The following is a 21,712-nucleotide window of genomic DNA, read 5'->3' on the forward strand; positions in this document are numbered from 1 at the left end:
GATTTGTCTCTGTTCCGTGAAGAGCCCGTGTACTGCGTGGCTGTTTGTAATAAAACATGAAGTAATTCAAGGCTAGTGATTCCCAGGTTGATGATCAGAAGTGGCCAAAGTGATCTTTGTCCCGTCCCTCAAAAGAATGGGTTTGTTGAGAAATCAGTCGCCCCAGTAAAATTTCGGGGCCACAGCCCACCTACTTTAGATCATAGAATGTGGGCACAGTGATGACCTGAATGCAAAAGGACATTTCTGATGATAAAGGTAACTTTAATTTTTTTAAGTCCAGTAAATCTTTGCTTGGACACTCAGGGTCACCATGCAGGGACCCCCTGAGAGCAGGGCGCCTCGTGGTCTCTATTCTATTGATCAATTAATAGGATTCCAACCGATCTTCTCTGAAATTGGTCTTAATTACTAGTTTTGCTTTGACGTTTTCCCGAGAATCGCTCTTTCATAAGCTTTGTTAATACGGGTACTAAAGTGGTACAGGTAATGTTATTTGCTCCCTGAAATGTGCATTAGAACCTGGTTCCAGAGTTTTTGCAGCTATTTATACTGATTTTTACTCCCACCTCTTAGGGCTTTTGTTTCCTGTTTGCACGGGACTGTACGTGTCTTTAAGATGCAGATCAGCTAAGAAAACCCCCACACTGCTTAAAACCGCAAGGGCCAGCTTCAAGGGAAGGGCTCTGGACCAGCCCTCCTCCGGACCCTGGGTCCCAGGGGGTCGTGTTTATGCCCAGTGGTCAAGCCTGGGGTAGTTGGATTCAGGACCTGCTTTTTGTTTCTCAATGTCTTTATAAAATAAATGGTCACTGGAGGACTCCTAGCATTCTAAGGAAAAATATGAAACAATACAGCTTTGGTTGCATCGGATTTGGGCAGCGTTTCTCTGTCTAGGGGCTTTTAATGGAGTTCTAAAAAGCGTCTTGGGTGAAGGTTCAGAGCTGTGAAATCTGTGGGTAACAGTGACCCAGAGAATGTGGCTCTGAGCATGTGGACAAATCAGTGGACAAGGGCGTCATTCCTGCCCTCCTCAGAGATTCAATTCTGCTCCCTTTGTAAGATGGACATAAACCAGACACAGATGCACACCTAAGAAGGAGGGGCGGCTGGGGAGTGTAAGTTTCCCCATAGAGATTAGAAGATGTTGGATGAACAAATGGTTAGTGGAGAACAGTGAAGAAAGAGACCCCTTTCTAAGAACGAGAGGATGTAGGACTAGAAGAAGCACGTAGAACTCTTTGGAGACAAGAAGCTGTTCTAGAACCAAGTAGAAAGCAAGGAGTTTCAGAATCCTGTATCCTGTGGTGAACTGGTCAGTGTGATGATGTTTCTGGAGACAAGGATGCCTGCCTGGCATCGGGAATGAATGGGAGTAAGTAAATCCAGGGGTAAATGGAGGACGTCGGGGGAAAGCAGGGCATTAGGGCAAGAGGCGGCCACCCCCTGCTCAGCCGTTGGAAGGCAGGTGCCAGGCAAGGAGCGGAGGTGTGAATTTCATCTCTGTGCTTCTTTCACATGATCGATGCCATAGTAAATCTGAAATATTGGATATGATAACTGAGCATGAATTTTTAAATTCTGCAATTAAAAGGCTTTGTTCAAAATGTCATTAAGTTTGAGTTTAGGTGAAAAAGGGGAAGCAGAATTCCTCATTGTCGGCTTTTTTCCCCTCTGTGAGTGAGTTGTAACTTCTTAGGGATTGAAATAAATACTAATGAGTCATCAGTTCCATCAGTGGGAGTCGTCTGTTGGTGATGGGGGCGTTCTCGAGTTATCTGAGTCTTCTTGCTTCCTTTTCAAAAATAATAACTAATGCTATAATGCATCCCACTTCCCGGAGGTCGTCCACCGGTCGTCATTCATTCACTCAGCAAACGGGGCATCTCTCATGTGTGTTCTGTGCCCGGCACTCTGCAGGGGTGAGTGCAGTGTCTGGTGGCGCGGTTTTCTGGGAGGGTGCAGCCTGAGAGGGGAGGAGGTAGACAGTGGTGAAACATGGTATCCAATGCTCCCTTCCGAGGAGGTGACTTCTGAACTGAGATCTGAGCAGCTGGGTGGGTCTCCTCAGCTGAGTTGGGATGTGAGGTGCTCAGGGATGGGAAGGTCAGGGGAAGGGCCCTGCTTTTGGGTGAAGGCCCTGGGGCAGGATGTAGGCACTAGGAGTGCCCTGGGGTGAGGAAGAATTTGGGTCAAGGTTAGCGGGTGAAGCTGGAGAGAAAAGAGACCTTGAGGGCCTGCAGGGTCAGGGGTTGGGATGGAAAGGATGGCGTTGGCAGTGTGTGGGAAATGGATTGTTGGAAGCAGGAGTGGAAGTGGGGAGTCTGGCTGCAGACTGGGTTGGGGGTGGGTTTGGAGGGGTGAACGTGCTGGGGATGGAGAGGATGGGCGAATGGGGGCTCTATTTTGGAGACAGCATCAAGGGGGCTGGGTGATGAGGGGGGAAGGGAGACGGACTGCCCCACAAGTTCCTGTCCAAGCATCTAGGCTTGGGGGAAGATCAAGGAGGGCTCGGGCCCCTGAAGTTTGGGAGTTGGCCAGCGCCCCTGGGAAGGGTGGCAGTTGGTTGGGTTGGGTACAGGAATGCGGGGAAGAGCGTAGGCTGACACCTCAGCTTCTGCCTGTTTGGCATTTGGGTGATGTCAGTGCCGTGGAGAGGGTGCAAAGGCTGGGCGTGGCCTGATCCCGGAGCACAGCAGGGGACGCTGTGGAGCACAAGGTGGCGGGGCAGGAAGGAGGGCGCAGCCAGCGGTGTCTCAGGCTGCCCAGGGTCTCTGGGGACTGACGCGCCCGTGGGGTTAGTAACACGGAGGTCACTGGGCGCCGCCCCGATTAACTCCCTCAGGGTGGCAATGTCGGGACGCCGCCTGGAGCCAGTGGAAGCAGGAGCGGAAGGAAGTGGGAAGGTGTTGATAGACCAGGTTTGCGATGTTTGTGATGAGAGCACGGGCCGGGGGCGGGGCGGCTGGAAGGGGAGGCGGGGCGAAGAGAAAGGGTCCTGTGGTCTGGAGGAGGGGAGAACCTGGTGCTTGGTGGTGATTGGTTAGTTTTTGCAGCAGACGTTTGTTTGCTGATGGGAATGATCCAGTAGAGAGAGAGAGAGATGGACAAACAAAAAAGGGGACGAGGCAAAGTCATGTTGGACATGAGCTGGGGGTGGCACACTGATTCGTCATAGCGACCCCAGGTAGGGTGAGGGCAGCTGACACACAGGCTGTGGAGTCGCAGGTGGGGTACCACCCGTGACGCGGTGGCAGTGAAGGGTTGTCAGCTGAAGCGGGGTGAGCGAGCGTGGACGCTGGGGAGAAGGACAAGAGATTATCGGGGGAGGTGGAGAGAGGTCCTAGGAATGTAGGGCAGTGCTGGGAGCTGCCCTCCTCCGAGTCCCAAGTGAGGTCACCTTCTCCCCGTTTTTCTGTGGTGGGAGCGCCCCCTGTGGAGCTGGAATGAATGGAGCGCGCGCCCCGACTCCGTCTCCAGTGCTCACCTCTCAAGGCGTCGCCTCGCCCTGCACCCGCTGTCAACACGAGAGAGAAGCCGCGAGTCTTTCTCCTGTGGGTCTGCAGTTACAAGGCTGTCAAACCGCGATCAGTGTTCTGTTCAGTTGGGGCTCCTTTTAGCGCACTCTGGGCCTCCAGGAACAGTAGGAAGGGGGTTGGACATGGCTCACCCGTGGAAGAAACACGGTACTTCCACATCCTCCGCCTCTGACCTGACTGTGTGCCCCGAGCACATAGGGGAGCAGTGGAATTACAGTTCTGGGGGCTTTATTATCAATAATGGAACCACCACAGTCAGAAATCTCTTTAGCCCTAAGCACCACCACTGGGGCTAAGTGGCTCCCGTGGGTGCCGTGAGCTGTTGCCAGCAGCCTTAGCAAGAAGCAGCATGGACGGGGACAGGGGGTGGGCACCAGAGGAGGGGAGAGAGGGGACAGAAATGTCTGTTCTCTGCTGGGCAGAGCCTTGCAGCCCAGTGTGGGGGCAGGGCACGTGTGCGGTCCTCCTCCTGCGCTCCGCTCTCCACAGATGCTAGTCTGTGGCTGTTCTCGGAGGCGGGCCTCCTTCTCTCCATTTCTCAGGCCGGGAGATGGAGGCTTCCTAAGACAGAGGGTCACAGACTCGCAGCTGGGGAGGCAGAGCTGAGGGATGGCTCCGAGGACCGGGTGTGTTCCGACAAGCCCCACCAGGGGCTTGGTTCCAGGGCTACAGACGGGGTGGACACCTGTGGGGACAGGCCATCAGCGGGCAGGGCATCACCTGGAGGATCAGGGAAGGCCTGGCTGCTTTTTCCGTTGGAAGTTCCTCTTCCTCCCTCAGTCCCCAGCTTTGGCCAGAACCCCTCCCCACGCCTTTCCTTCTAACAGAGACCCCTCCCTGGGCACAGGGCGGGAACAGAACTGGCCAGACGTTTTCCAAGCACAGAGTGGCTTCCTTCGCTTTGTCATTGTTCCCTGTTTTCAGTTTCCCGTGCACACTGGTGCTGTAGTATAAACATCTCCCCACTGACCCTCAGTGCCAGGAGGTGGCGGGCTGTTACTTCATCTCCTGAGTAGAAAGGGCATCAGCTGTGTGCAGGATGAGGGGCCAGGGCCGTGGGGTCGGGTTCTGAGCACAGGGGGTGGTGTGGTTGGGCATGCTTCTCGGGGGGGGGGTGGGTAGAAGTGCGGTCCCCCATCAGCTGCCCCAGGAAGCCCCTGCCCCTGACTCCCCAGCTGTTCCTCACAGGCAGGACCCACTGGGATGAGGTGAGGCTGCTCTTGGAAAACCAGCCTGGGTCTGAGTGTTGAGAGCAAGGGCTTCATCCGCAGAATTTTTTCTAGTTCGTGAAGCTTTTTCCGGCCATTTTTCCCATGTGCTCTTCCTTGTCACCTCGGGAGGCAGGAAGGGAGGGCGTTGTCATTCCCAGCAGCATTTGTAGCTGAGCGAGCCTGGGACTCGAATCCTTGCGGAGGCAGAAGTTTAAACTCCCTCTGTTCTGAAAAGCCATTGATAATCCAAATATATTTTCCTATAGGACCAATACTACCTGCACATTCAGTTCTCCACCTACTGCAGAGAGTGCATTTAACCCCTTGTTTCCTGGACGTGTTCCCAACCCTTTTCCTCTGCTGAGGGCCTACCTCCTCAGTGCCCTCGGCTTTCATGGGGCTCTCAGTTATTTCTGAGCACGGCTGACTGTCACCTGCCTGCCCGTCCCTGCAGCCGCTGCCCTGTGAGCGCTGTGCTGAGGCTGGGGATGTCACAGCAGGGTCTCACCACTATGTAGGAACCGTCTCCAGTTCTAAGCCCCTTTCTCTTCTGGTTGCAGCCCAGTACAGGGGAGGCTCTTCTGTACTGAGGATCTGTGAGGATGAAGCAGGCTTTGGTGCGTGCCATGAAGTTGTCAGGAGGGCAGACTATGGTGGAGGGTCCCTGGGGGCAAGGGGTGGGGAGCAGAGGCTGCTCAGGGTTGCCCTAGAGGACCGCTGTGATGCTGGTTTCCGAGTCGCCTCTGCCCCGCCCCACCTGTGTGTCAGGTCCTTTGGAGACCCTGATAATGAGTTCAGTTGCTACTTTACAGTTGTGGACACTTCTTAGAGGGGAGACCAGATGGAGGACGGGTATTGTTTGGGGCCAGTTCTAGAAATGTTCACTTTGGGGTTTGGGGTAGCTGTAATGACAGACATTTTATTACCAGGGAGGGTGCTCGAGGTGGTGGTGGGTTGGAGGGGCTTAAATTCAGAGGCTGCTCCCTCGTTAAATTACCAATCTGAAGGGCAGGTACTTTGGAAACTGGCGGTGACTTATGAGGCTCTGTCAGGATATCGTTCAATACTGAAGAAATTAGTCCTTGAAATTCCATTTTCGCTTCCGAAGCTGTGAAAGTTCCCTAAATGGATCTGAGGGGAGAAAGTGCATGCCCCTTCCTGCCCCCGTGCTCCAGTGTGTATCCATCCGGCGTCTGTGAGGCCCCGGGCCAAGGAGGGGCTGCCCCTGCTCCGAGAGGTGTGCCCGCATTTAGCGGCTCTGGTACCTGTAGGATCCCAGAACGGAAAACACTGAGACCTCCATTTCAAGAAGTGATGACAAAGGCTTTGCCATCAGAATAGAAATAGACTAGCTTATAAACATTAACATCGAGTTCTTTTTAAAAATGCACAGGTCGACCTTGAACTTGGGTACCCATTTTATGTCAGTTGTTAATTGCCGGGTGATGCTTCTCACCTCTTTACTCCACAAGGCCGTGAGCAGATGCTCCCGGGCTCTGGAGCCCTGGCCTCTGTCTTGTCAGTGAGCCGAACTGTCTGTGCCTTGAACGTGGTGGCTGTGCGGCCTGAGAGCTTCCCCGGTCCCCCTGTCAGGGTCAGAGGTGGCACTGTTTCCCCAGAGGTGTCCTGAGGCTTGTGCATTGCAGCCTGGAGCGTGCTGGCAGAAGGTGGTGCAGGTCCTGGCTAAGTGGCGACAGGTGCTCCTGGTTCGGCCCTCTAACCTGACCCCCCAGCCAAGCTGCCACTCCAGACTCCCGAGTCTCAGTTCGGCCCTGGCCAAGTACCCCTCAGGCCCGAGGAGGTCCTTGTCTTGAAGTTCGACACCACTAAAAATCAGGAGTTTTATATCATCTGGAGAGTTTCTTCACTTGGACTTGAGACTTACATTTTCTCAGGCCTCAGCCTTTCCCATCAGGGGCTGGGAGCACCTGAAGGTCAGTGGTGGGCTGTGTCACACCTTCCTGCCGAGTCACTGGTGCAGCAGTTAGCATCTGTTGAGCATGATTAGAGGGTTTTTAGAAACCTATTAAAGTAACCTTAAAAATAGGGTTGTCTAAAATAGATATTGTATTAGTCTGATATCACATGAGATGAAAGTCACATTTATAAAATGTTGAATCTCTTAAATCTAAATCTAAGCAAGGATGGAATATATCCTGTTAATTTGTCAAACCGGTAGAGAACCGCCTACACAAGACAGTAAGGATTAATCAAGCCCCGGTAAGAGGGCATTTGAAAAATACAGTTTTCTAATTATACAATCTCTTTTCCATGGTCCAGGGTTAATACAGTTCTGCATTCTGACAGTTAGTAATAGAAAAGGAAAAAAAAGGACCAAAGCATATGAATTGTCTTATAATTACCTGAAACAGAGGTGTTCCTTCTGGCAGCGAAGAACTTTACAAGTGTTAATCTGATATTTTCAGCATTTGATATCTTCCCTCTTAAACAAGGTTGAGAATAATTAAAGAGTTTTGTGTCATTGCTGGTGTTTAAATTATACTCGTAGTGTTCGGAGACTTGGGCTTATTGCCTAGCCAGTGGTGAGTAAGTCTACATAAATAGTTGGAAAATTTGCCCTTTTTTGACATTTTAACTCCCTCGTTGAATTATGTCCTAGACACTGTGTCTTTGCAGTGCTGGGCCCTTATTCCTACTATGAACATGAAAACTGTGCGCATCTCTAAGCCATAGTGAGACCCACCCTCCTCGGCTGGTTTTTGCACTTGTATTTGTAGCTCTTGCTGCATGTATTCCAGTGCAGCATAACTAGAAAAAGATACACATATTCTTTAATTTCTCGCTGTTTTGTAGTCAGAAGGGTTAGGGAGATGACTTGGGACACCCAACAAAAAGACCCGAGGAGAAGATGGGACATTGGGGTTAGAAATGTAGACTTCAGCGTTTTGCAGCTAGGTCTGCTATCTGAGAATCTAGGGAGGGATGAATTCTTGAGCAGGACTGAAGCTTGGGGTGTGCCCAGGAAGTGAGAGCATAAAGGACCCATAGAAAAGGTGGACCCCAAAGACTCTGGTCCTCCTGGGAGAGTTTGGGTGGAGAGTAATAACAGGGTGCAGCAGACTGCAGCCAGAGAGGCTCTGGGTTTAGGTGAAGATGAGGCCGTCCAGGGGTGTGCCGGGACCAGCTCAGCGGGGCAGGTGTACGAGCCTCTTCCCAGTTCCCCGTCATGCTGTTGGGAGCTTGAGATTCGCTGTGTGGGCGTATTTACACCACTGAAATGGGCAGATGCTACAAATTAGGGCCATTTAGAAAAGAAGTTGGTTGTAAACATGACTAGGGTATTATAGAGGTCCATGGGTTCCCACAGAGTGGTGTTTCTGAAACTTTTTTTTACACGACAACTCGGCAAACCTAGTTTTACACACACACACACACACACACGGGACAGTTGTGAGGTGCAGGACCCAGCTTTGCCATGTGGGTGCTTTCTGATCTTAGTCCTTCCCTTTTTATTAAAAAGAGCGGGCAAATGTCGTTTATGACGCCCTAAGCTGACTCCATGACCTGCAGTTTGAAAAATTGTTGTTTTAGAGAAAAACTAGAGGTTTGATATGCATTGCAGAGTCAAGAGACTTGCCATTGGCCATGGGGCAGGAGACTCCCGTTTTGTGGTCGGAGCCTGTCTTGGAGAAGGTGAGCTGTGCTGGAAGATAGAGGAGGGAAACTGGGACTCTTAGGAAAAAGCTAAAAATTGGAATACTTAGTGTTTTTTAAAATTGCTTTTGGTACTACCCTGGACAAGTGGCAGAGCTGGGCCTGAACCCCGGGGTGGCCTTCTGTCGCAGGTGAGGAGGGCAAGGCCAGGAGATGCTTGGCCTGCGGTCAGGCTGCCCGGGCTCGAAGCTCGTCTGCCACAGGCCAGGCCCGCTCACTGCTGTGTGCCCCGTGAGGCCTGAAGCTGTTTTGGGGGGTTCTCTGTTACTTGTCAGTATAGGTGGCCAGTCCAAAAAAATGAGGCCCCAGACTGACTGACCCTGACTGACCCATGTTAATGATTCAGATGGACTCAACTTGTGGACAAGTTGTCTGTCCAGTGTCCTCTGTGAGGACAGTCTGGGGACCTGGGATTTGCGGCCTGCCTGCGTCATGATGGACCAGCCCTGAAGGGGGATGCAGGGCCATTCGGGAGGGGAGGCTGAGGGTCAAAACACAGAGGCCGTGGGATCGTGGACCTGAAAGGTCAGTGCCAGGCCACCAAGGTGCAGCCTTTCAGGCTTCAGGGTCTGGACCCACAGCAGTGGGGCGTGCCGAGGTGCCAGGTGCTGCCCAGGGTGCGAACTTCTCTCCTCCACCCACCAGGATGCAGGCCCAGGAAGCTGGGGTTAGTCAGGCGGGTTTGGCCGGCCAAGAAGGCCCTGGGAAAGGCGGGAGTGGGTGATTGTCACGTCTGAGGCTAAAGAGGTGCGTGGAGCTCTTGGGTGCTGCGTTTTTCACTGTCTAGTTTGAATATGTGAAGTTGTGGATCGTGAACTGTGTCTTTGAAAGAGCGTCGTGGGTGCCTGGCATTGGACTGGTCGCGTTGCCGGCACCCTCATATCTTCTAAATTGAAGCTTTATATTTTCCATCTTGTGATTTTGTGGTTAACAGAAAGGAAATCTGTTTGTGATCCTGTGTGTCATTTCTCTAAACCCCCCTTTATCCAGGGATGTTGGATGTTGCCCAAGAGAATCTGTTTCATATGGTAATTTTCTTAATGAATCCAGACATACAACGCTAAATTTTGCCCCAAACTGCTTTGGATGATTTAGAGGATGATAGTTGCCTTCAATGTGATACTTTTTAGAAATTCAAAAGAGGACAGTGTACTAGGTTTTCTAACAGATTCAGAGACTCTGTAGTTCTGAATATTAATACCAACAGCATCAAAAAATCTCTATCGGATGGGAAAGCACATTTTGGATCTTTGAATTTAAGAGGACCTGCTGCATTTTCCAACGTCGCCATCAATAATCGGAATCTGCATTTCCTCCTTTATTTAGTCAATAAATATTTAACGCCCATTACGTCCCTGGCAGCGCATTAGACTCTGGGGGAGCTACACGAACCGAGAAGACTGGCCTCTGCCCTCAAGGGGGAAATAGAAGAAATAATTACATCTAATTGTTTTTAACACAGAGCAGTGTTAATCCCAGCTTGGGGACATCGTGGTCACCAGGGAAGGCAGTGGGTTTAAGGAGACCTCTGCTTGGGTAGCGTCTCCCTGACCACTGAGCATGGATCCCCCCTCCTCTTTCCTGTCCTCGATACCCCCTTGGGGTTTGTAGACCAGTGTGGCTCAGAAGGCTGGCTCGGGTCCCCCTGGCCCGAGGGGATCGTCCTCTGATGGGCTGTGATCTGATTAGGCACTGCTTTTTTCCCCTTTAGATTTCCTTACAGTGCCTTAGACTGCGCATTTGCACGTACAGCTAAGACCTCCTAAACCATGGTCTTCATAGGCTAAAGTGAGTCCTCCCACCGTTTCCTGGGAGGGCCCTGGGTCTGCTTTCTGCCTGTGGCAGCTGACGGGCACCTGTAGCCGTGGCTACCGACCTGAGAACAGGAAGTGTGGGTAGGAGGGTGGGCCAGGGGCTCAGTGCTCTCTGAGCCAGACCAGCCACTCAGTAAAGGCTCACAGGCCAGAACGTTTGAAAGCCGAGATTAGGCCTCAGCACCCCTGGAGGAAGGTGTTGTGTGTAGAAGGGTGGTTGATGGGTGGGAGAAGGTGAGGGAGACCCTCGAAGGCCCCATATTTATAAATCTAGGAGATGTGTATGGTTTGGACCACGGCCAGAGAGTCATTAATGCGTTCCACAAACATTTATTTTAGCACTTGTGTGCATAGCGTTCGGTAAGTCACCTTTGGGATGCCGGAGGATTCCGTGTTTCCTAAACACGTCCACACGTGGGAACCGCAGTGGGGAACCTCGTAAAGATCTCACAGCCCGGGCCACACCCCGGGCCCCGTCAGGCTCCAGGTGTGGGACACAGGCATCAGTGTTTTGGAAGCTGTCCTGGGATTAACTGTGCAGACGATTTGTGAATCACTGTCACAAGGAAATTATTGTACAATTGTAGGTAATGCACCCAGAAAATGGAGTAGCAATTAAGCTAGCACACAGCGGCCTCACAAAGTAGGTGGGAGATTCCAAACTAAATCAGAGTGGCGGCCGAAAGCCCTTCCCACGAGAGGAGCGTCCTGTGGATTAGGTGGTGGGCACCCCCAGCCAAGGGGCCTGGGGAGATGGGTGGGCTTTGACAGGTGCGGGAGAGGAGAGAAGGGTGCTCCCTTCATCCTTGAATTCAGGCAGGTCTCGGAATGACCTTGGATCACCCTCTAGGGATCTTGGGTAGAATGAGCCAGCGTAGCAAGAACTGGACTTTTCATTGCCATGAAGTGGATGAATAGTTTTCTTAAAAAAGACAAATTACTGGGTACTCACCTGTGTGCGGGCTGAAAACCACGGTGAGGTGAGGCTGATCCCTCGTGACAGAAGTGCTCCGTGGCAGTTCTCGATCCGCCTGCTCCTAAAATTTCTTCCCGCTTTCTTAAGGGCCCCGGGAGTATCTCTGTGTGTGCAAAGGGGCATCACAGATGAACCATTTTACATGGGCCATTCTGTACCCCACAGTCTTCTGGAGTTGTGAGCTGTGGTTCCACTTAGGGCAGGCGAAGGTACTTGACCTTGGCCCCCCTTTTTCCCCTCTCCCCCGGGTGCTCTAGGCGGTTACAGACCCAGGGCTGCGGAGGGGAGCCTTTGTGCTACTCATGGCCCACTTGCCAGACCACAGGGCCCTCATTTGCTATTCTCAGTACTTTGGGCTTTGGGTTTCTAATCAGCTTCTTTTTAATCGAGTCTATTATGTGTTATTTCAGAGGGCGGAATGGAATGCTTCAACACCGCTCGTACATGGCTCCCGAGCTGGAGTCTGAGTGTTTCTTTTTTCTCTCGTTCACACCCACAGTGTGCCACGCCGAGCTGAATGCCATCATGAACAAAAACTCGGCCGATGTGAAAGGCTGTACCATCTACGTGGCCCTGTTCCCGTGTAATGAATGTGCTAAGCTCATCATCCAGGCAGGTAGGAGCCGGCCGAGGCGTTCGTCCCATTTGCATCCCGCCCGCTCAGCGCAGCTCCTTGCAGATGTGTTTGATCTTAAGTTGCTATTGTTTAGATCTAAATTAATTGCACTATCAACTTTGCAAGATGCTTCCCGTGTTTTGTTTTTGAATGGTGCCAGGTATTCCACGACTAATTGCATCCTCTGTGATTCTTAGCATGTTTTTAATTTAGTTTGCAACTTCTTAAACTGCAAGCTGCCAAAAAACAACCCAGGCTTTGCATATCATTACTGTCAGTTTACTGCTCTCTGACATATTGTGCATAGATTAGGGGGGAGGGAGGGAAATGAATTTCTGTCAGAGACAAGGTCAGCTGGGAGTCTGTATATGAAATTTTAATTTGTATCTAATGTATGGTAGGTATTTGAGGGCCTGACCATATCTTTGCATGCAAATGTCATAAGGCTCCATTGGTAGTTCTTTAAGTTTTTCTTACCGTAAATCTACACCCTTGTATCTGAATATTTCACTTTTTTCAAATTGTCACATGTAAGACTCAGCTACACTTTATCTCCATAAAACTCTTGGCATGAGATCTAAAGACTTACCGCGTTAGCCAGATGTGCAGTTTCGGTGTGCTGTTTGTCATGACCCCGGGCACTTCTGAGCCAGGGAGGCCTGCTGGTGTTGGAACCACAGTTTTTGCCATGGTATAGTGTGGGCTCTGGGCTTCAGTGCAGAGGCTGAGGCTGGCCTGTGGAGAGAGCAGCGAGTGTCCTGCGTGGCTAGCTTCCACGCTGTCCCTTCAGAGCCTGGTGGTGTATGGAGAGCCCTCCAGAACCCTGGTGCTCACGTCCACGCCGCCCCGGGGCAAGGGAGATCCAGACCGATCTGCTCTCCTGGCGCTGGCGTGAGTGGGGCCACAGAGCCGCCCTGGGAAGAAAGAATATTCAGTTGTCCACAGTAAAGGAGATTTGTTCATCGGATCAAGGCTTGACTGCGTGACATGTTTTCACCTTGCATTAGTTTTTTAAAAAATCCATAAAGACTGGAGGGCAGATTAAACGTAACCTGTCGGCCCAGCGTGGCCTTGCCTTGGAGAGCTGCAGCTAAGGTTTCATCGCTGGACATTGCGCGCATGCGCACTGTTAGTCGCAGGCGCCACCAGGCCTCCGTGGCCGCGTGTGGGTCTGTGACGGTGTGTCTGTGCCTATGCTAACGGGGCTTCCTTGCTCTGTTGCCTTTTAAGGTATCAAAGAAGTTATATTCATGTCTGATAAATACCACGATAGCGAGGAGACTGTCGCTGCGAGGCTCATGTTTGATATGGCTGGGGTTACCTTCAGGTAAGTGGGGAGGACTCGGGCAGCGGGGCGAAAGCCGGATGCAGGACCAGCTGTGAGCTGGCTGATGGATGGTTCCCTTCTGCCTGCGAGGCCGGACTTCCAGCCCCACGGGGAGCATCCTTTCCAATGCGATGGGCCAAGAATCGAAGGATTATTTTAGGGGTAGCTTTTTAAGAGCAGGAAAGAAGTCTTTGAACACGATTGCACTTTAATATTAGTAGCTTTCCAAGGCTTAGACTAATTATCCTGGTCGCGAGAAACTTCTAAAAACTCACAAGTTTTATGATACGAACATTAAACCTTTGTCAATTTTGCAAGCGTGGCAACCACCAGCATAGAAAATGTAGGATGAAAGTAATGTGCCAGGTTTGAAACACCCTGAATTCTTTTGACAGCCACATTTTTAAATTGAGACTTGAAGTCATTTAGATTTTATGATGATCTTTGTTAGGCAAAGACTGGGAGGTATGTTTGACTTGCAGATAAGTTCAAACCCCTTTGATTCATGGTGGCAACTTCTTTGAGACAGCAGAAAGGTTTCCAAGCAGCTCCTTCACAGTGTTTGCTGCGGTCAGTGGGGTGGTTCTCGAGTTCACCATCAGGGACGTAGGTCCTAGGCCAGGGGCCTGTTGTGCCTTACCAGACTCTAAGTCCATGTTATTTACATAACAACAATTAGATGTGAAATACAGAGTGGGTCTATTTTACTTCTGCATGTTTTTAGAACATGATTTTAAAAACAACATCTCACTAAACCTCATTGTTTTTTGCTATGTACAGGAGGCAAAAGAAAATTTAGTGTACTTTGCTTTAGTGCAGTTTCATGCTGGCTGTAGAAAGCCAACATTTCCTAGAAAAGAAGATAAGTCTGGTGGGAAAACTAGTAATGGGATGTCAGGTTGTGCACCTGACTTGTTGGAAATCCTTTGACCTTCCGGTAATTCATGTGCTCAGCCAGCTGAGGAAACTTCGAGCCAAGCCCGCCCCGGCATCTGCTTTGGTCTTAGTCTTTTGTGGGCCCTGATTGTCTCCAAAGGGTGCATGGTAATTGGCGCCTAGAAGATAAAGTGAGTCCCCTGAAAATTTTTTCGTCCCCACAGAAAATGTAGGTTAAGCCAAAGTAAACAAATTGCTTTAAGTGCTCACTGGATAATTTCATTGTATATTTTGTTTGTTATGTTTAGGAAATTCACACCCAAGTGCAGCAAGATTGTCATTGACTTTGATTCGATTAACAGCAGGCCCAGTCAGAAGCTTCAGTGAGCTCCACCTCCAGCCGGAAGGTTGGGATTATCCTCTTCGAAGGAGCTGCTAATGCCTTTCATCCTGAAGGTCCTCATCACTTTTCAGTTGCCAGCACAGGCAAAGCAGACATCCAAAGAATATCAAGCCTCAGTTCTCAGACTCTCTCTCAGGTCCCATGGAATCTGCATCTGATTAAGCTCTTGACGTAGGGTTTAAGGTCAAGGAGCCTGTCGATGGCCTGTGTCTGGGGCTGGAGTGGCTAGCTTTCTCCTTGGAGGCTCGGCAGAAGAGCGTCCCCACTCCGTCACCCACTGCATGTCACAGCTGCTCCACACGGCTCCATGGCTGGGAGGACAAATAAATAATTGTTGCATCCCTGGCGGGATGAGCAGGCGCACTGATTGGAACATCTGGCTCAAATGAAGCATCACATGTAGTGCCCTTGGGGGAAAAAATAGGACCCGCGTGGCAGTAGCATTAAAGATATCTGCACGAGAGAGTTGAGGGAAACTCCCACCCCCAAATCCTGGGGGAGGGCACACCTGGCATCAGAGTGGGTGAACGGGTGAGCCTAACTGAACTTGGGATGCTTTCTCTGCGTTTACTGTCCTGCTCCTGTCCACAGGTGGAGGCGGACTAGTTCTGCCCCCAGACCACGCCCTGCTGTGGTGGGCGGGGTTGTGTGGCTGGGCGTGCCGTCGTTGGTCATTTCCAAGGCCACAGCGCAACGCAGGAGAAATTGATTTTCTGTCCTGTGAGTGAGATGTGGGAAAACGGAGGCGCCTTGAGGTGGTGCTCACGGGCTTGCCTGGGCTCCTGGCACTGTGCCTTCCTCCTCAGACACGAGTCTCGCACCTTCCTGTCACTGGGACCCCTGGGGGATGTGTGGCTGTCCACGTGTCCTCAGTCACTTAATTTTTATTAAACATGCTCACTCAGTACCTTTGCTGAGAAAATGGTTTCTTTATCTTAAAGATTATTACTGTTTTAAGGTGCTCTTATATTTTTATGAGGTTTTATTCTGTCTCTTAGGTTTTGTACTCCATATTCTGGGGCATGTTGTAATTTGGCTCCTTACCATTATTATTAGAATCTTATTAAAAACCTACCCTGCCGTAGTATGTTCATTTTTATCTAGTAATTATATGCTTGATTCTCCATTTCTGTCGTTTCTGCATTGTCTGCGAAGCACATTGCATGTGTCTTAATGCTTAGAGAGCAGTGTGAGACCCCCTACGCTGTGTTCTCCTGCGGCCAGTGGGTGGCGCTGTTGTGAGGACCACATTGAAGACAGTGGCAGGTTCTTCTCCCTCCTGGGCACCTGCACCTCACCTAAGGTGTGGCCATCTGATAGGTCATCAGGGCCACCCGACGGGTCCCTCCTGTAATACTTCAGTCTCCAGTCTGGCCCTCCCGCTGCTCTCTTGCTTTATTATCTTATTGAATCTCCTCTCCTCAGTGTTTTCTCTCACCTCCTCCAAACCCCTGGCCCTCTGCTCCAAAATACATGAACCAAATGTAGAAGAAAAGATCAATAAAGATACTTAACGATAGAAAATACATTCAATTTGTATGTTGTTGCAAATTCTCAGTTGTAAGCCCTATAGAAAGGAGTGTGTGATTTTTGTTATGTCCCATGTGTGACTACATCCAGGGTGCATAAGCCAGCAGTGTATCTAATTTGTTTAATTTTGAGACTCATATTTTGTCCCATTTGGTTGCATTGAGTCTGAGTGAAAAAAGAAATTGGGTGGGGGGCGGCAAGGAGGTTAGCAGGAAGGACCTGTGGTGAGAAGGAAGTGTGTCTTACCAGTCAGTGGTTGGGTGGTGGGTGTACGGCAGCGAGGCTTTTACTGCAGGTACCCGAGGCTTCCCTGTGCAGATGGTGATGCTGACCTAGATTCCCTGTGGCTGCAGTGCATGTCATCATCTGTGGCGTCACTGTTGCCTAAGCGGAATCTTCCTGTCCAGAGCATTCTGCAGGTGTCAGTGCTCCGGATGCCAGAGGTGGGCTTCAAACTGCTGCCTTGGGGACAGGCCTGCTGGGTGTAGGATTTGTGGCCTCTTCTGCGCCTCAGGCAGGGCGGGGATGGTGGCGAAGGGAGGCCGTGTCTGCGAGGTGCGTTGCTGGCTGTTGATGGCTAATAAATGGCAATCAGGGAACCGTCTTTCTCTGAACTGTTCCTGGTAGGATAACTACGTTGGGAAGGCAAACTTTGTGAGTGAAATGACAGGAATTCTATTTCCCTGACGCATTTTATGCTTTTTAAAAAATAAGTATGCCATTACAGATTTATCAAGCCCCACTAGTCCCAGCCATGAAAGGGATCTACTGTGTGAGCCATCTTTTCCTGAATTAAAGAGGAAGCCAAGTCAGGGAACCAGCATCCAGAGAAAAAATGGAGAAGGGCTTAGATAAGCATTTAGTCTCGTGTGATCGATGACCCAAATGTCCTGTGCGCCTGGCATAGTGTTTGATCTCATGTGAAATCTGCCTGCGGATTGAAAATATTTAGGCTGAAGAGTCAGTTGTCGTGGGAGGAACTGAGAAAGTGGGGAGGTCGTTTTCTTACCGTGACACTGTGTGGGGAGAGGTTTTAACAGTTACGATTCACTTGTTTTTGTATTTTAAAATAAGGTTGTCAAAAATGGTAGCTTTGGGAGGTCATCAGCCAGGAGACTGGCTTAAAGTTCTGGGAGGACCAGACCCCCAGGGTCCAGGGTTCTTCAGACCTGCCCGCCGTCAGGGACGGTGGTGATGAGAGTGACCGATCACATTTGCGGGGACAGGCAAGGTAACCCTGGGTCCAGGACTTTGGGGTTCCAGGATCATGTTCAGAGGAAGAGGCTTATCATGTTTAGACTAAAGGAGGGTGCCCAAGACTTCTCCTGAAAAGACCTAGAGGTAGCCCTGCTTTCCTTCGAGAGCAGTTGGTCTAAAGCCATTCGTCATTGGACGATACGGCTCCCGGGAGGCGCTGAACCGGCCGGCCCTCAGGTGCTTCTCCGAGGGTTGCTGCTTCAGAGTTGGAGTGGGTGTGCGCGGTTGGGTAGTAGAATTGTTAGGTCAGTGGAGCCCATCATGTTGTGACTTGTTTTAAGAAACACACGTTTGGTCTCTGTTCCTTGTATCTGGCACAGAGCTAAAAACCCCAGAATATCCTGAGTGATGAGAGGGATAAAGGCATCTCTTGTTGGGTTAATGAGGTGTCTGGGATTCCACCTAAGGATGAGGGCTGGTTGCCTGGAGAGCCAACCATGTGATTAGAGGGTTGAAACTTCCAGGCCCAGGCCACCCCCCTCCGGGGAGGAGGGCGGGGCTGGAGGTGGGTCAACAGCCAGGGGCCAGTGAGATGATCAGTTGGGTCTAGGGAATGAGGTCTCCATAGACAGGGCAAGGTCTAGGGAACTTTGGGCTGGTGAACACAAGGAGGCTTGGGCTGACTAAGCTCTGCACCGTTCTTGTTCCTTGCCCTGTGCACGCCCTTCATCTGGCTGTTGCTGAGTTATATCTCTTTACAATAAGTCGGTCCTCTAGTACATAAAATGTTTCTCAGCTCTGTGAGCTGCTCTGGCAGTAGAGGCAAAACCTGGATGTTCAACGGGCTTCCAAACATGCTAGAAGGTTGTGGGATCTCCGACCTAGTCAGAAGCACAGGTGACAACCTGGACTCTTGATGGACTTCTGAAGTGGGGGTGGGGGGCAGTGTTGTAGGGCTGAGCCCTTTACCTGTGGGATCTGAGGCTCTTTCTGGGTGGACAGTGTCAGAACTGAGCCGACTGGAGCATCCCCAGCTGCTGTCCTGAGAATTGCTTGACGTTGAGAGGTAAAGCCATCCCCCCTCCTCAACACTGAAATTGGGCCAAGGAGCCCAAAATAAAGCCCAGCTTTGCCAACCTCCTTCCTTTGTCAGCGGTCTCCACCTGCCCAGACCACGCAGACGTGACCTGTACTTTGCTCTGTCTGGGGTTCAGTTGTCTCCTTTCAGTGCCCACATCCGGAAAGGCCAGTGTGGGGGAGGGCAGGGGTCGGAAGTGCAGGCACCCAGCTGTCACTCATTTCCAAGGTCAGAGATTCTAAAAGTCTTCATTAAATTAAAAGGAGTTCAGTATTTCCAAAGAGAAATGAAGGAGGGGTACCATGCCCCTCCTGCTACCACTGAGCAGTGGAATCACTAGAGGGAGCCCAAGGGTCTCACAGGCCTGGGGTGGGACAGGGGTGTGGCCCTCATTCCTGGTGGCCAGCTGCAGACCCTTCTCTCGGGCTCTGCACTCCCTCTTGAACTCACCCAGTCTCTATCTTCACCTTCCTGCCGCCGTTCTCTCTGTGTTTAAATATATATGTTTACAGTGTGGGAAAATACGCATCACATGAAAGTTACCATCTTAACCATTTCTAAGTGTGCAGCTCAGTGGCATTAAGTCCATTCACGCTGTTGTGTGTCCACTGCCACCATCCACATCTGGAGCTCGATTCGGCCTATGACCCTCTGTGCTCATTAAACACTAAGCCCCCCCACCCCCCGCCCTGCCCCCTCGATGTCCCCAGGCCACCACCACACCACCATTCAACATCTGTCTTTGTGATTTCCACGACTCATGTAAGTGGAACCACACAGAACTTTCTCTTTGTGATGGGCTGATTTCACCTAGCATAATGCCTGTAAGGTTTATCCGTGCTGTCAGGATCTCCTTTTTGAAGGCTGGCTAATATTCCACCTTCTGCCACCATTTGTTAATCTGTTCACCTGTTGATGGACTCTTGGATTTCCTCTACCTTTGGGCTGCTGGTCTCTTTTGCATGTCAAAGTTCCTCTGTGACTGGCAGCATCCTCCCAGGCCCCACCTCCCTCCCTACACCAGGCCCTGGTACATCCCAGGGGACTTCTTACCCTGAAAACAACATGAAACAGCCCTTCTTTTAGAAGGCTGTTCACGTGCTTCCTCTGCCCACCCACAGGTTTTGGTGCATCTTGCAAGATTCACCTGGGACCCTGCTTTCCCTAAAGTCTCCTCTCAGCTGTCCTCTGTTGGAGGTGATCTTTTGTCTCTGGAATCCTTCAGCAGTTCCTGTCAGCAACAGTCTAATTAGCAATAAATCATGCGTTGTTTGCTGATGTCTCTTCTACTATCTAGAACTAGAACTGAGGCATTTCATCGAACTTTTCTCATTGGTCTCCTCCTCCTCTAATAAGACGACGACCTGGCCCAGAGCCTGGGTGTGTCTTGAGCATCTCTGTACCCACCTGCGCCCAGCCCACCCATGGGTTCACACCATCGCCTCACGCACCTCACGGTGTTCAGCACACACGGTTTGTATTCCCATTTAAAAGTTATAAACCCGATCGCACCTGAATTCATGGAAGTAGCTGATCGGGAGCCAACTTCCTAAATTACTTTTTACCGTGTTGATTTCCTCATGAGCGGCTTGGAAAAAAGAAAAGTTCAAATAGAACATAAGGGAAAGAAAATCTGTGAGCATCAGGGTTCGTGTGTACATACACCTTTGCGAGCAAAGGGAGATTGCTATTTAAATGTCTTATTTTTAACTCCTGTGTTTCCGTGAAAGCATTCTCATACACGGTTTCGAATCAGGAATTTGGCCATCAGACACACTCTTGGCAGGATACCCGGAGAAAAGACGTTTCCATTTAAACCCATCTGATTAGAGGATGTCTTGACCTTTTGAGCCTTAAATCACTACACAATGCTTACTGTTGCAGGGGTTCTCAGGTTGAACTTTTGTTAATGGCAGTTGTTCTGTCTTTGGTATTGTTAAAGATGCCATTCGGCCCAGGTTTGAAATGGACCTGGTTAGGGAATTGCTTTCTTTGCACAGCAGTGCACAGCAATGCACAGCATGCAGCCTTTGTGTTTATTCTCCTGCCTTTCCCCTGGTTTCCCCCAGAAGCAGGCGCCAGTCCCCTCTGCGGCTGTAGCAGACGCCGCTCAGCAGCTCAGACAAATAGTAGTATCTTTTTCTCACAAAATAAGTACAGAGGTAAGCATTCACTGGAGTTGGTTTAGCTGCTCAGTGATGTTAGCAACGACATAGGCTTTACATTTATTTTCACTTGGCTACCTTTAGCATTGTATCTTCAGGTTTGTTTTGTCAGGCTCCAGGTGTCCTCATGAAATTCCAGAAAACAAAGGTGGGAGGTGGGGTGAACATGAGGCTTCCCTCTTGTTGTCCCTTTATCAGGAAGCTTCCAGCAAATACTTGTTTATGTCTCATTGGCCACACATGGATCATATGAGCACATTTAGCTGCAAGAGAGTCTGTCAGGGTGCACGGCACTCCTGGTTTTAGAGCAGAGGCTGCACGGGAGAAGGGGGTTAGTGACACCTGTTAGCATGCACTGTATGACATTTGGGTTGACGATGGACCACATAGTGGTTGACAGTGGTTTACCACATAGCCTAGTTGTGGCTGTACCATCCAAGTTCATGTAAGTCAGGGGTGTCAAATTCATTTTCACTGGGGACCACTGCAGCCTCACCATTGCCTTCAAAGGGCCAAAATAACTTTAGGACTGTATCAATCTAACTGCTCCTTAACTGTCAAAAAGTAGAAATAACATTTGGCCCTTTGAAGGCCACCGTGAGGCTGTTGTGACCCCCGGTGAAAATGAGGGTGACACCTCTGATATAAGTGATAGTCACTCAGCGACGAAATTGCCTAACGATTCATTTCTCAGAACAGGTCCCCATCAAGTAAAATACGACTGCAGTGATATTGGCCATAAGTACACACCTTGCCTCGAAAATTGCATAACAGCCTAATTACAAAATTCCTACTCAGCTGCTTTTCACATACTAGGTGTGAAAGCATTTGTTGGGTTGAAACATGATATTTGCACTGACTTGTAAAGTCCTGTGTAGACAAGTCTTAGTTTCTTGGGCTGACCTATGAAAAAAAACACACACACGTACCACCTGAAGGTAGATTACATCGTGCCCTTTGGTCCCTAAATGCTCTGTGTGTTTCCTAAGAATAGAAGTGTTTTCGTTCATAAAAGTACGGTATATTTATCGACTTCCATAAAATTAACAATCCCACTTATATCCCAATGCCGTCAGTTGACCCAATATATACATATGTATTTTTGCAGCATTTTTAGCCCAGATTCCAGTTCAGGGACTGCTGTTACATTTGGCTGTCATGCCTCTTTGATCTGGAATGTTCCCACAGTGGTGCCACTGCCTGAGAGAGCCCTGTCTCCTGCTGCCTTAGGCTAAGATTCCTTAGAAGCGGCAATTTTCAAACTTTTTGGTCTCAAGATTTCTTTACACTCTTAAGAATTATGTG

The 21,712-nt window shown here is 50.2% G+C and overlaps 1 protein-coding gene across 1 annotated transcript in view; it reads left to right on the top strand.

Moving 5' to 3' along the window:
• DCTD (dCMP deaminase) overlaps window positions 1–15,965 on the top strand; it is a 79,474-nt gene extending 63,509 nt beyond the window's left edge. The window contains exons 6-8 of the mRNA XM_037128830.2: window positions 11,715–11,831; window positions 13,062–13,158; window positions 14,343–15,965. Of these exons, the coding sequence (XP_036984725.1) occupies window positions 11,715–11,831; window positions 13,062–13,158; window positions 14,343–14,421 (293 nt within the window). The 3' untranslated portion in view covers window positions 14,422–15,965. The remainder of the gene's footprint in view (window positions 1–11,714; window positions 11,832–13,061; window positions 13,159–14,342) is intronic.
• The last annotated feature ends 5,747 nt before the right edge of the window (window positions 15,966–21,712 follow it).

Source organism: Artibeus jamaicensis, unplaced genomic scaffold (genome assembly GCF_021234435.1).
Source record: "Artibeus jamaicensis isolate MK-2021 breed Jamaican fruit bat unplaced genomic scaffold, CSHL_Jam_final scaffold_833, whole genome shotgun sequence".
Classification (NCBI taxonomy): domain Eukaryota; kingdom Metazoa; phylum Chordata; class Mammalia; order Chiroptera; family Phyllostomidae; genus Artibeus; species Artibeus jamaicensis.